General features: G+C 33.8%; 1 protein-coding gene across 3 annotated transcripts; it reads right to left on the reverse strand.

The window, feature by feature from the left end:
* Window positions 1–670: 670 nt before the first annotated feature.
* On the reverse strand, window positions 671–5,493 carry LOC130654080 (uncharacterized). 3 transcript variants are annotated; one of them, XM_057456608.1, is made up of 4 exons: window positions 5,286–5,493; window positions 3,192–4,017; window positions 2,627–3,032; window positions 671–2,251 (listed from the first exon to the last, which is right to left on the reverse strand). In XM_057456608.1, the coding sequence occupies exons 1-4, from the start codon at window positions 5,446–5,448 to the stop codon at window positions 2,009–2,011; spliced, it is 1,638 nt and encodes a 545-aa protein (XP_057312591.1). In that variant the 5' UTR covers window positions 5,449–5,493; the 3' UTR covers window positions 671–2,008. The 3 variants fall into 3 exon arrangements, with proteins under 3 accessions (XP_057312591.1, XP_057312590.1, XP_057312592.1); XM_057456607.1 differs by having other exon boundaries at window positions 3,192–4,020; window positions 5,286–5,490; XM_057456609.1 differs by lacking the exon at window positions 5,286–5,493 and adding an exon at window positions 4,125–4,174 and having other exon boundaries at window positions 3,192–4,020.
* Window positions 5,494–13,982: the final 8,489 nt, after the last annotated feature.

A 13,982-nucleotide genomic window follows, 5' to 3' on the forward strand; every position in this document is an offset into this window, starting at 1 on the left:
AACTACTACCGTACCTGGCGTACTCAATAAAATGCGCAGCGCTAAAGAACTATTATGAGGCACACCCGGTAGCGATTATTTTTTGCTCAAGGTCTAAATTGTCCCTAGTATCTACATGCTTGTACGGGCTAGAATAAGAATAACCGCCACTTGACTGTGTAATGAACGCATGTGGAATCATGTCTATCGTACGCGTTTAAAAAGTTGTTTAATTTAAAATATCACCCAATAAATTGCATGCAGCACTAAATGACAACTTATCACCCTCTCTCCCCCTTTTGTATTCAGTTGTTGAGAGCACTTCCCTCTCTCAGGTACACGAGTTCGCCTTTGTGAAAGTGCGTACGTACACATGCAGCATCAGATCCTCCACCTTTGAGCGAAACTGATAAGGACGACAAGAAACTATAGTTGTTTGTTCACCTTTATTACTGAAAAGAAAAAAAAAACTCCCTCCCTGTAGGTGAATTACGATCAATCCATAAACGAGAATAGTCGGAAGTAATTATAGAAAAGATAAAAAAACCTTCCAAAACAAAATAGCTTTTGTCAAAGATATTCCAGAATTACTAAAAATCTAGGCGTTCATTAAAAAGAAAAAAAAAAGAAAGGAATTTATCTCTTTTTGCAGCAACCAGCTTCATAGAGGTTGGAAGTGAGTAAAACACAATTGAACTTTCGAACATTTTCTAATGTTAAATGATATGTACACGTTCTTAAACGATAATGGAAAATATACAAACTAATTCAATACATACAGACTAATTCGAAAGTATAAAAATAACACTGTTAAAAATTTAGCTATGTTTGAAGTGTATGAAGTGAAGTAGGTTGTGTTGGTACATAGACAACCTCGATCCCAGCCCCTAACGTCTCTATTTTCATATCTGATGGCGGGACGAACACCTAATCAGATCTGTCAATAAGTACAGCGCCGGTGAGAGACAAAGTCCTGGGAACGAGGTTGTGTGAACGATAGGTCAGTTGAGAGTCAGAAAAGTGCTCAAATCGACAAACTAGAATCCTGCCTTGTTTGCCAGATAGTCAAAAATTTTGGTAAGCTCCTACAAGATTTGGATCATACCATGAATAATAATAAGAATAACAACATTAATAAATAAAAATAAATTGTATTAAATTTGAAATTTGGAATTGTGCCACAGGTATAAAAAATAGGTTTACGTCTTGACGTTAAAATGAATAATTAAAGTTTAAAAGGTGTTTTGCGCACGTCATCATGTGCTAGGGATAAATGTTTAACGTTCTATTGACAATGAAGATTTTTGCACGTTTCCATTAAAAACAAACCATAAAAGAACACAAAGCGTTCGCGGTTTAGAAATATACACGAGTTAAAAACAATCTTAATATAACATAAATTTCATATTTAAGATTACTGAAAAAAAAAAGTTTCAGTCTTGTCATTACTTTTCAAAACAATATCGGAAAATAACGGTTATATATTTAATGTGTCAATGTTGCGCAGCATGTTTACTTGTTTCACCACACGGTTTTTTAAAAGCAACTCAGTTAGTAAGGATGTATTGGCCTTGAATTAGGCCGAAAACTAAGCAACTTGTTTAGCAACGGTCAGGCCTCACATCCACTTCCTGAAACTTTTGCCTCACTGAGCGACATTCTCAGTTGGACTGCAACAAAAGCCTTTTTAAAAAGCAACATATATAAGTGTTTAAACAGCATTAGCAATCTTTAAATATTTTTTTGTACCCGAGTTGACAATCATTTAAAGAAATATAAACATGTTAGAGAATATAAGTGGAGCTCGAATCACGAACATGGATGTTACCATCTTATATACAAACAACATGCTAGGCAACTTGTGGCTCAAAAGACCCTGTACCCTTAACAACCTAACAGTGAAAGTTATTCTGCCTTTCTATATTTCATTTTTTAAGCAAGAAATTAGAAATACTAGACACTACATTTTATTACAACACAACGGTAAATTTATTGTTTATTAAACAAGCTAACATCAAACTAACGAAAATTACGTTCTTAGGTAGCTATATGCTAACCCTAACCCAACCGCCAGAGCAGCCATACCGTAAGGTGTCCAATCTGAGATCGTTTGTGTCACTTTATTTGCTATGCTACCATTTTCATTGTTTTGATGACGTGATATCTTTCTATTAGCAACGTCACAATGGTCGTCTATTTCATCGTCGCTGCTCACTTGACCGTGAACCAAGAATGTCGACGTGTAAATTAAATCGTCAATTTCTATTGCCTCCTAAACAAAAAAATAATAACAGATGCAACATGAGTAAGAGCAAAATAAAATTTGGAGGCTGAAGTGGTTGGATTAAGAACATAAAAACAACGCGTATATTATGTGCAGGTTAAGTTTTATTAACCAAAGTTAGACGTTGTCATCCAACTGATGTTAAAAGACTGAATGTCCAAAATTTCGCGTTCAGAAATTTTCATCAAATTTATTTAATCGACAGGCAAATAATTCTTTTTATGTTAAAGTTGATTCATTTAATTCGTAAAAACAATTTTCCACGATATCATTGTATGTCTTGAAAGCGTCGTTCCAAGATTTATGGGTGTGAAGTATACTGTCCTCAAATTTATTTAATAAATAAAACAGCAACAAACATACCCATCCACCTTCATTCTTCACAGTTTCATTTACATTATCAGACATGAACTTCGCAGAATGCTCTACCAACACTTCCAGTTGAGTGTCATTTAAATTACCCAAGAACATGGTTTCTTTCACCATATAAAGAACCAGAGCTACTCGAGACCAAACCGTCTCAGACACCTTGGGTAGCTTGATATTATAAACAGTTTTGGCCACATTTGAAAATAAATCGTAAGTGATGGAGTGGTCTTTATGTAACGGTTCTAAAATATCACTGATGGCTTCCTGAAGCAATTCAGGATAATTTAGCATGATGTCTTGGCTTATAGCTTCTAAACGGTCCACTGCAAATGAGTCAGGCGTAAAAGCGGCAGAGTCAATGTGTTGTTGCATTTGCATGCTTCGACGGGGGATTGTCAGGCTAAAGTTAACGACGAAAAATTTCATTTCAAGCACAATTAAACCCATCCCGAACTGGGACAGTTTTGCAAACAAAAAACCTTCTCAGAAGCATTTCAAGAATTTAAAAAACACTTTCAGCTCTCGTAAAAGTATAAAACTCTGACTATTCCCAACATACCTTAAAGGTAACTGTTTCTTCTGGGGTGATCTTCTAGGTGATGGGGAAACCCTTTTCCGTGGAGATGTGTTTAGATTACTTTTATCAAATTTAGTAATTTCTTGTTTCAACTTTTCGTCAATCCATTGTCTAATTGGCACTTGCATCTCTTCTAATTTTTTCTTCATTTTTGTATAATGTTCTGTCGTAACGGCACTCTCACTTCTGGCTAGCCTTTTGCCGTTCTTTTTGTTCTGCATTTCGTTGTGTTCTTGTATTTGTTGTAAAAGAAGCTTACGTTCATTTTCCCCTATAGTAACCGTGTTGGATTTGAAACCCTTTTTGCTACTTGTTCGCTCATTTTTGGCATCTAAATTTAACTTCGTACTATTTTTATCAATGGAAGGACTTAAATCATTTTTAAAGTCATTCCCATCGGTGTAGTCAGAAGAAACTCGCATTCCTGATCTTGTCCATGCAGTAAGTTGTCTCGGGGAGAGCGAGCTTAAATATTCTAAAACTATCAATTTTGTTTCTTTTTCCATGAGTTCTTTTTTTGACACGACAGGACTAAGAGTATGCCTCCGCCGTACACTTCCACAGGTGCTCAACCCATCCTGTTGGCATGTGCACTGCGAAGAATGAACACTGGATGTTAGAGGAATTGGTTTTTCTGTGTTTCTCCTACGAGACAAATTATAACTTTTTTTTTCTTCTGTGACTTCTAGAGCCTCTACAGTTAAACTACTTGGTCGGACCATCTTGTTGGATTCTGCCAGGCTATCTTCTTCTTTGTTGCTCACAGGTTTTTCATCTTTTTCTTCATCTGAACTTAACACAGGAAGTTCTTCTAAAACAAAAATTGGCATTTTAATTTTAATAAAAGTTTACAAAAATCGAATATAGAAAATATTCTCTTGATTTAATGCTTAGAAATCTTTCTTTTCAACCTACACTTTAATCTGTCTCTTCCTGTGTTTAACATCCTGAAGAAAACTTTTCTTTTAACATAAAGATATACGAAGATCTTTGTAAATTGTTGCACTTTATAAATATTTAATGTATCATAAATTATGCAATGTATTATTAAAAGTATCTTAGCATTAAATAAATTATCTTAACACTCAACAGTCACGCTGGCATAAAGATTTCATGAGCAAAAGGTTAATCATTTATGAAGAAAATACATGTTAAAAATGCAGTGTCAGTTAGTATTAGGCAGAGTTTTACCGGTTAAAAAGAGAACACTTTGAATTTATGATCACATTATGTATACCTTAATTTAACAAAAATTGTGAAGTTTTGTCACAATTTGGAAAGTCAAGCCTGCGTTTACTAAACATTTCAGAGTAATCACTACGATATCAATTAAGTTGTGAATGTTTACAAAGTTTTGTATAATATGCACTTGAATCTTGACAGGCAAAAAAGGACCACATAATGCAAATTGCTGTTCACCTTAATTTTAGATTTACAAGAGCAGAAGATCAAAAAGGAACTGGAATTGGTTTTTACTATCATCTTCTTTTTTTAAGAGCAGATTTTAATTATTTCAGTGTAACGTGTTTTTCCTTAACCTGATTTCTTTGATTATTGTAGTATGTTGTTTATATATTTTGCCTGTAATGTATGTGTGTGTATGTTCACGGTTCCAGACACAAAAACAAAACATTACATTATGCTAAAACTGGTCCATAACAGAAGTTCAACCTTGAACAGTCCATTCAATTTTTCTCTATAAAATGAATAAAGTCTGGTGGTTCAAACAATTTTCTTGGCAACTTTATAATTTGAAGAAGACTTCGAAAAAAAATAATTTTATTTTATGGAGAAAACTACAAAAAAAAAAAAATTATTTTATGCTATTTTTCTATTTTTGTGTGTGAGGAATTTGCTCAGTTTCCCCAATATCACTTTGAGATTTTCAAAAGATGGATGGTCAAACCTCCACCAAAAGGCTTTTAAGCTTACTTCCTGTAAAAAAAACAAGTTGATTTCATATAAAAGAGCCTTAAAAAGTTGTGATAAAACCATTAGACGATAGATAACCTTTAGATTGAACATTGCATAAATATTATATTCAGTTAACGATATAAATGCATTTCATTCTCTTACCAGGTTTGTAATAAAAACCATCAAATGTTTTAGACCTTTTTATCCGTGCAGGAGAGCTTTGTCTTCGTTTTGGTACTGGAGCTTGCCGATTTATTTTGCGTCTACGTAGAGTGGGAGACGGGGTGCCACCATAAACTGGGGGTTTATTTGTTAGAGTCGACATGTTTATTTTGACTAAAGAAAGGCAAGTTTTAAAAACATAATAAATAAAGTAAATTAATAGCTGAACAAAGTGGTGATAAAATATAAATTAACAAATAAATAGAACTTCTTTTATGCACATATAACAAAGCTGAACTCCACACACTACAAATAGAATATATCCCTGGAAAAATGCCCTTGAAATGAATAAGATGCGAAAAATATGCAAACTATAGTCTAGGGTTAATTACATCATCGCTTTGGTAAATTAAAGCAGCGTTTACATAAGCAAAAAACGTGGGTATGGGTTCACTTCAGGTTGAATTTCATTTTCAGGTTGACCCTTCTGTATTTATGACTTTTAAGCAAGCACAGTATTGTAAACCACAATTTACATTGAGAGTGAAGTCTTCATATAGAATTCCTTGGTTAATTTCACTTAAGTGACACGCCACAACTCTGCGAGAGTTTAACTATGTAGGGTATCATAATAGTGATTGAATGTCCTTTTAAAGGACCTTCTGATAATAATTACATAGCTAAATAAGATTATCACTAGTTTTAAGTGTGAACCATGCCTAGTGTGTTAGTTGGTAGAGTATAGTGCCAGAAGAGTGTCAAAGTCAAAAGTCAAAGTCAAGTTTAAAGTTGAAACAAATTTTAAAACAACTCAAGGCAAAAGTAGAAAAAGTTGTTGACTCTGAGGATAAAATAAAACATAAAAAAATAAACCTGACACCGATATGCCATCACATGGCTGAGGAGTGTCACCTATTCTCTTGGTTCTTTTTGTGGTTGTTTGTTACGGAAAAGCTTAAATACAGTAAGTGTGGCATACCCTTAACAATGGCTGGGGAAACTAAACTTTTTATTTAACTACATCTGGCCCACAAGACAAAGTGGGAACAAACTTTTACATAAAAGCTTTCGCACAGTAATTTAACCTTATTTTCCACAAACGTTTCTTCCATAAAACATGCTAAAATTGGTAACCTGCGAAACCTCAAAAGTTTAAAAAACGTGAATGTTTATTTCCCTGCAAGAAAAGCTATATATCATTTTTTTCTTGTTTATAACACATCACTATACACATCACTCTAAAGCTATAATGTCATCATCAGCCTTTTTTCTTGGGGTTTTTTTTTCATTATTTATAAACATGACCCATATATCCCTGCTAACAATCATGTCACCAGGGTTCTTTTTTGTCTTTTTTTTGGTGGTTTGTCGCAGGCAATTGGGTCTAGAATCGCTTGAGTCAAGAATGAACACATAATTACTTTGCTTTTTAAAAAAAATCACAAACTGAGAAAGTTTATTCCTGCAAAATGTATTCCCCAAAAATTTTTTAAAAGACTTAACCGCAAAAGTTAATTCCCAAAATTATGCGAACGTTTTTTCTCTTAAAGTAAGCCATTTTGTGGGATACTTTTGCACCACAAATAATAATGATCAATTATTAAATTGACATGCTTACAAAGAAGTCCTGCATGTAACTTAACAGACTCAACTACTTATCCTTGTTCTTATTTCTGATATTTTTATATCTCTAAGAATTATGCATTAAGCGTTGACTCAGAGTTGATACAAGCCTGAAATGGATTCGAACTACAATGTAACTTGCAAACCCATTGATATGGGTGATAGACATTATACTCCTAATACACTTTTGTTAAAAGCCTTTAGTTATGTTTCGATTTTGTTTTGGGTATTTGCAGTGTCGCCATGAATTTGCAGTGTCGCCATGCATTTGCAGCCCTATGTTCACATTACCCCTTGCAAGAAAAAAAATGGGAATGTTACATTCTGCTCTGAAAATATAGTTGTTTATGTCATCTTTATGTGTGTTCGTATTTTATAGGTTATATATATTCATGGGTTTGCCTTGATGTATACTAATAGATGCAGTTTATTAAGTTCAAAAGTTCAGGATTTTAAAAATTTAAATCTTTAAAACAATTCCAAAGGGCTTGATAAACAGCTTTTTATTCTTCAAAACATATACATTTTAATGGAGGACTTCAATACAGGATGTACAATTTTGCCCGGTCATAACACTAGCAATTAAAAACAAAGCTAAATCCTAACCACACGTGTATCACAGATGGCCTGGATCAATAGGATCAGCAGTGGTACAATTGTGCTACAATTTTGCCCGGTAGGTGTTTGACTGTAAAAAAGAATCAAGATTTTCTGGGTGATCGATGTAACTTAGTCTAATACTATTTTCTAAGCCCCTTGTGACTCATCAGATCAATAAATTGTGTCTAATAAGTGAATATTCTCAGAATATCAAAAAATGCCTATAGCAAAATTGTACGAATCAAGGGTCTGGAAAGACATGAAGTAACAGTCCACAGAAGTATGCTTCACTTATCCAAACATTGTATTTTATTAAAGATGGTTCCATAAAAGAGGTGTGAATTTGAACAATCCTGTGAATGGAATTAATTTTTCTATAATAAAATTGTACCTATGACAAAATATGAGGCAGCAATAAGCTGCTACGTAGTAAAAAGTCCACATCTATTTAAAAAAAATTAGAAATCATACTTTTTGGTTGTATAATACAGTACAACCGACGTTGTATCTGACAAAATAGAACTTTGTTAAGCTGGTTATAGAAGTGTTTATTAGTGTGACATCCAGTCTTGTATGCCAAATGTCCTGCACTGCAACACTGGCGAAAAACGTAATGTGATTATTGTGAACAGTTTTAGGAATAAACTTTGTTGAAAGTTTTCTTGTGTAAAGTTCTCAAAATGGCTATATTTGATACAATTTAATCAATAAAAATACAGTTTATAAAATGAGACAACTTTGTTTTTTTTGTCTTTTTCTGTTGTAGCCAGGTCAAAGGAATTGAAGGCACTGTTTTGTATTTCAGGAATAATTTGGGCAAGTTGGGGAAAATACGGGAAAGTTTGGAAATTATCATAACTCGCCCTTAGTTATATGCTGGTGTTTGTGGCTTAAGCACCCTCATGGCAAATTGTATGTCTGTATGCTATAAAAAAGATGTGTGTACACTTTTTCCACGATAACTTTATTTTTTCCACAACTTAAGGTTGTTTGCTTATATCCATGCCAGTTTTATCACCTCCAAAATCTATCATGTCAGTAATTTTCAAAATAGAATATCTCTGTAATTTTTCTTACCACCAGGAAATCAGAATAGTTAAGGTGGGAAAAATGCGGTCAGAATACTGATAGCGCTTTTTGATTGGTTAATTCTATTGCTTCTTGCTCACGTGGTCAATATCAGGAAATCCTTTGTTTTGAGTGCAAATGGCCTCACTCACTCTAACAAATATAATTAATTTGTGAATTATTTAAGAGTGACAGACAAGACCACACTGATTTAGTGCTGATTGTAATTTGGGGCTTGCTGAGGTGAGTTCGAATTTCAGGGATTTGCTCTGACATCCATGTTTGCACCTAAGCTTTTGTTTGAGAGAAACTGAATTTGATATTCTTGAAGAAAGCTTAGAAGGTAACTAACCCTGACTCTGTATTGTTTTTGACACCGTCAATAAATGTACAAGTAACTCCAAAGAAATCAATTAGACCACCACATAAAAAAAGAATTTTCTAAGTTTTGAGCCTAGTAACTGATGGACTTTCCAGATGGGGAATTTATAGTAGTGATACTGAAGCAATGTCAATATACATTGAAGAAAAGTACAAACATTTTTGGGTATTACTAAACTATGGAACTACCCAGAACCACCCAGAATCGGCCAGAACCTTCTAGAATCAGCCAGAACTGCCCAGAATCAGTGAGAATCACCCAGACTCAGACAGGAAGACAAAGACAACGAGCTATAATTGGTAACCAAAAAAACACACACTTCATGCCTTGAGACTAAGTACTTAGGATTAGGGTCAATCCAGCGCGTAAAGTTTTTTTCGTGTGTGTTTTACCAATCTTGTGGTTGTGAACAATGGCTTTTTAACACTGTTTATGTTGTTTTACATGTAAATAAAAAACCAATTTCTTTTTTAATCCTACGCAATTATAGCTATGTTTCCTCCTATTTTAAAAAAAACAATAAAAGTCCAGTCCATTGCTATTTACCCAAGGATTTAGGGGCAAGGCTGTTTAAGAATCGCACCCCTGATGGTACCAAAGTAATAAAGTAGTGCATGATTTTGTTACACGAGTTAAGCCTTAATTTGACCGACCATAGAAGCAGGGCAGAGAAGACTAGGAGTTAGACTGGCTAAATTACCCTTGTGGTATTAGCGTTTCATCCACAGAGGGAATATTAAAGATTTTTTTTTATTAAAGTATTGAAATTGCTATGCTACTGCTGGATTTACTAGAGAGGCGGAACAACGCTTACGCTCAATTTTTATACTGACTATGTACAGGTCTGAGAAAGTACCCTAAAAAAGAGCATGATGTCATACGATCCTCACATTGATGTTTTTGAATAAAGAAAATTCTTCACTATCAAATATAATTCTCTGTAGTAAATGAATGGATTAGTTTTCACATGGGTGAATTAATGTCCACAAAAAATCTTACTGTGGAAGATTTATTTGCTTTGCATGAATTAATTTTCGCAAGGACAAAATTTAAAAGTGTTAATTTTTTCTTTCAAGGAAATAATGAATATTGAAAACATAATGTCCAGTGCAACATACGTGGTTCTGACTAAATTTTTTAAAAAGAGTTAAATTTCCCTGCCACATACATGTTTTTTTTTATATGAGAAACACACTGCTTGGCTTCAGCCTGGACATTTCTTAATTTTTTCCGATTTAAGCTTTAAATGTTTCTAAACTGTTTCTTAATTTTTATAGTTCTTACATGTGTTTTTCTTCTTTTTCCTTACAGGGTACAGTATATACTACGATATAAAATGTGAAGCGGCAGGCTAATTCTTTTATTTATTGAAGTTGTTAAAAGATTATATGCATATATAATATATTTGAAAATATATATAATATATAATATAAAAAAATTATATTGAAGTCATTGCAGTGCTTGTTGTTTCTGTAATATATAGTTTGGATGTTAGTTCAAATGTTGTAGTGCTTGTTTTTAGTTGTTTTCAAGTTTCAAATTAATATGTTTCCATGTTACAGGAAGTTGCTCATTTCCTGAAGAACCAATACAAACGATTGAAAGTGATGGAGAGGAGGACGAAATGCTTGTCAATTTCAACCAGGATGGTAGTATCACAGAGGATGGAAATGTGTTTGATTTATTCAAAAATTTTGATATTTAGACAATGCAACATTGTATTTTATTTAAAAAATTAAAGAAGTTTTCTGTTATATTATTATTGGCTTAGTATTCATTGTATTAAAATCTTGGTTGAGACTTTCAGCCTGGCCATGTTTCTTAACTGTTTCTTAATTTTGGTCTAATCTCACCCTCATGCTTCTTATATAGATGTTTCTTATATAAAAAAACGTGTATATATTTAAACTCGAAATTCGTCATTCTAACTGTATTTAAGTTTTGCTGCATAGACATTAAAAAAGTTAGTCCAGTGGCGCAGTTACGCTTGTCATTTAATGTTGGCTGGATGATTCTGGGTGGTTCTGGCTGATTCTGGGTAGTTCCATAGCTTAGTAAATACTGAACACAGAATATGAACGCAAAACAAGAACTTTCTGGACCTATTCCACTAACCTTGACTCCAAATTCTCAGGAGAGTGATTGTGTCAACATTTACTTGTTTAGAAAGTGTCAAAGTGTTTAGAGGTGTTTTTAAGATTATTCAATCAAAAGCTGCCAAAACTTATTGGGATGACAGTAAAAAACTATGCGGCTAAAAAAAAGACCATCAAGTCCCTAGCGATCCTGAAAGTTTATTTTTATCACTCAAATTTAATGTGAGCGAAAACGTTTTTCATTTAAAAAAAGCTGGACCAACAAGAAAATAATACCTGAAGAGGAGTTTTATTACTTTTTATAAGACTGAGATTATATTTACTAATAGAAGATTTAGCCTTTTGTTTTGGTATTTCGGCTGGGAAGTGTCACAAACTATAATTATATGGGTAAAACTCTTGTCCTGGAACTACAAAAATTAATACACAAGTTCACAGCTTCAGCTAACCATTGCTAAAGGAAATCTTTCTTTTGCTATATTGTGGCGCCGTAGTTTAGTGGTCATAACTCTCGCACTTTGTGCGCAAGACTGGGTTTGATTTCCCTTGACGGCGATTTAAACATGGGTGAGTGAATGTTACCATAGCCTTGGGTTAACTTAAGCCATGTGAGAGAAATTGGGGAGTTGGCACACTGTGTGGGCCGTTGGATGTTACTGGGAGTTGTCTAGCAGAGCGATGGCCCTAATCGAGTTTACGTAGCTCAAAATGAGGTTTAAATACTCTAGGACTTCCCATCTAAGCCATGGCCCCTCCTGGAAAAAATAGACAGGGTATATCCCTTGATATTATATTTATGAGGCTAGCCATGTAAAATATGCATATCTGATAATGCTCTTATTAAGAATTTATAGAAGGAAACTGTTATGAATTATAAGGCTCCACAAATGAAGAAAAGTGAAAAAATTTTAAAAACTAATTTAATTTTAAATAAAAAAAGTATTTCTTCACATATGTTTTAAGTGGGCAAGACCATACTTAGTTTTTATGCCATGAAACTAATTATTTTTCAGGTAAATGAGAAATATTCATTTTAGTCTCTAACTTTCTCGTCTGATATATTTATTGTAGAGGCTGTGCCACTTTCAGTTTTCTTATCCAAAGCGTCTTGTTGCTCTTTTTTTTGCTTTTAGCATGTATAGCTATACCAAGAAAAACCAACAAACTTTTGTTCTGTTGGTGTGTTTTATTTAAAAGTTTATATATACCTTACTCTTGTACATTATGGTGGTGAAAGAGATTATATTATTTTTATTATAATGTCCATGGTCAAAGCCTTATTAAATACACTCTGTTTACTTCCTTTTTTCAATACAGAAAATGAGCAAACAACTGCAAAGAGGTGTATTATCTGGCCCACCCAATACCAAGTTAGATGATGGATGGTCTGGAAAATACACTTTTTATAAGGTTGTGTAAATTTTGGTTAACTACCTAGCAGGGTTCTGAAGAAAAAAAAGATTAGGTATCTGGATAAATGGGGTAGCTATATATGAAAAATACAAACGTCAAAAAATCACATAAGCTTTCCCTCTCATCTCTTGCATGGCAGATATGTTTATCCGTGGCCACTTGTATTAATGTATTAAATGGCTCCGTAGCCTGTGCAACTTTTTCTCGTCGAGCTGACCATCGTTGATGATGTAGCCCATATTTTTTCCTTGTATCACAGGCTAAAAAGAGTTCAAAAAAAACATTTTATAAAACCTGGCAGGCATTTTTTGCAACGGCAGCGTAACTGAAGGATATATTATATGACATCATATCCCGTCAAAGTATTATATGCGTAGTAGAGCGCTGGGGACGAGGTTGCATGTTCATCAATTTTGTAGCAAAAAGGGGTCCTCAATAAAGAACTTCCGCACTTAAGTGGGGAGAGGGTTAGCGGAAATTGAGACAAAAGCGGACTGATTGAGGTTGTTTGGCCGTAAGCGGACATCATTTACAGAAATATTTTTGAACTACACAGACTCCATCTATAACAATAGTCGTATTGAGAAGAACAAAAAACAAACAAACAGAAGCTAATAACAACACACGGTTCTATTTGTTTATTTAACCCTTTTATTCCCTGCCATCGCGCGGGTGGTCTTGGTTGCCATTTTTAACAGGCTATATCTCTCAATCTAGTGAATTTTAAACACTTTAGATTGATTTTTCACAAAGTAATTATTGATGATACATTTTTTATCGTATCTTTCAAACAAACCGCAACGCCGATAATTTTATTTATGATAGAATAAACATTCCAATGCAAGGACGCAAAAACTACAGTTAGTGTTGTTCTTTTAAGTCTCTATCAGGGACGGTGACACAATAAAAAAACGTGGAAGGACCGTAATTTAATGTGATCCATTATATTTGGTATGGTGAAAGAAAAAAGTGGTTCAATATTAAAGTGTTTCAATGTTGACAATATATTATGGTAGTTCCTATCTGACAACATGTTTGTGCAACACATATAAAAAAAAGAAGTGTCGACACCACCAGCCTATCTTAAAGATCAAATTGAATCATACACATAATAGCACGCAGTTTCTTGCAAATCACATACGTAAGCTTTATGTTGCGAATCACATACATAGCATTTTATTTAAGTGCAAATCACACATATAGAACGCTCTTCCTTGCAAACCACACATATCAAATACTCTTTTTTTGCAAACCACACACATAGAACGCTCTATGTAGAAAAATAAAAACACAGCACTACATTTTTAGCAAGTCACACACACACACAGAACGCCCTTTCTTGCAGATCACACATATGGCCCGCTCTTTCTTGCAAACCACATACACAGCACTTTCTTTTGTGAAAATCACAGATAGAACGTTCTTTCTTACAAATGTCACGCATAGCACGTTCTTTCTTGAAAAGCACGCATACAGTACTCTCTTTTATGCAATCACACACATAGAACGCTCTAT

This window comes from Hydractinia symbiolongicarpus, chromosome 8 (genome assembly GCF_029227915.1).
Source record: "Hydractinia symbiolongicarpus strain clone_291-10 chromosome 8, HSymV2.1, whole genome shotgun sequence".
NCBI lineage: Eukaryota > Metazoa > Cnidaria > Hydrozoa > Anthoathecata > Hydractiniidae > Hydractinia > Hydractinia symbiolongicarpus.

Bases quoted from the DNA above. Each gene is read 5' to 3' on its own strand.
- LOC130654080 (XM_057456607.1), bottom strand. From the start codon at position 5,448: ATGTCGACTCTAACAAATAAACCCCCAGTTTATGGTGGCACCCCGTCT. The intron at 3,033-3,191 runs GTATGTTGGGAA...CGTTAACTTTAG, and splicing joins AAGAAACAGTTACCTTTAAG to CCTGACAATCCCCCGTCGAA. The intron at 2,252-2,626 runs GTATGTTTGTTG...TTTTTTGTTTAG, and splicing joins TGAAGAATGAAGGTGGATGG to GAGGCAATAGAAATTGACGA.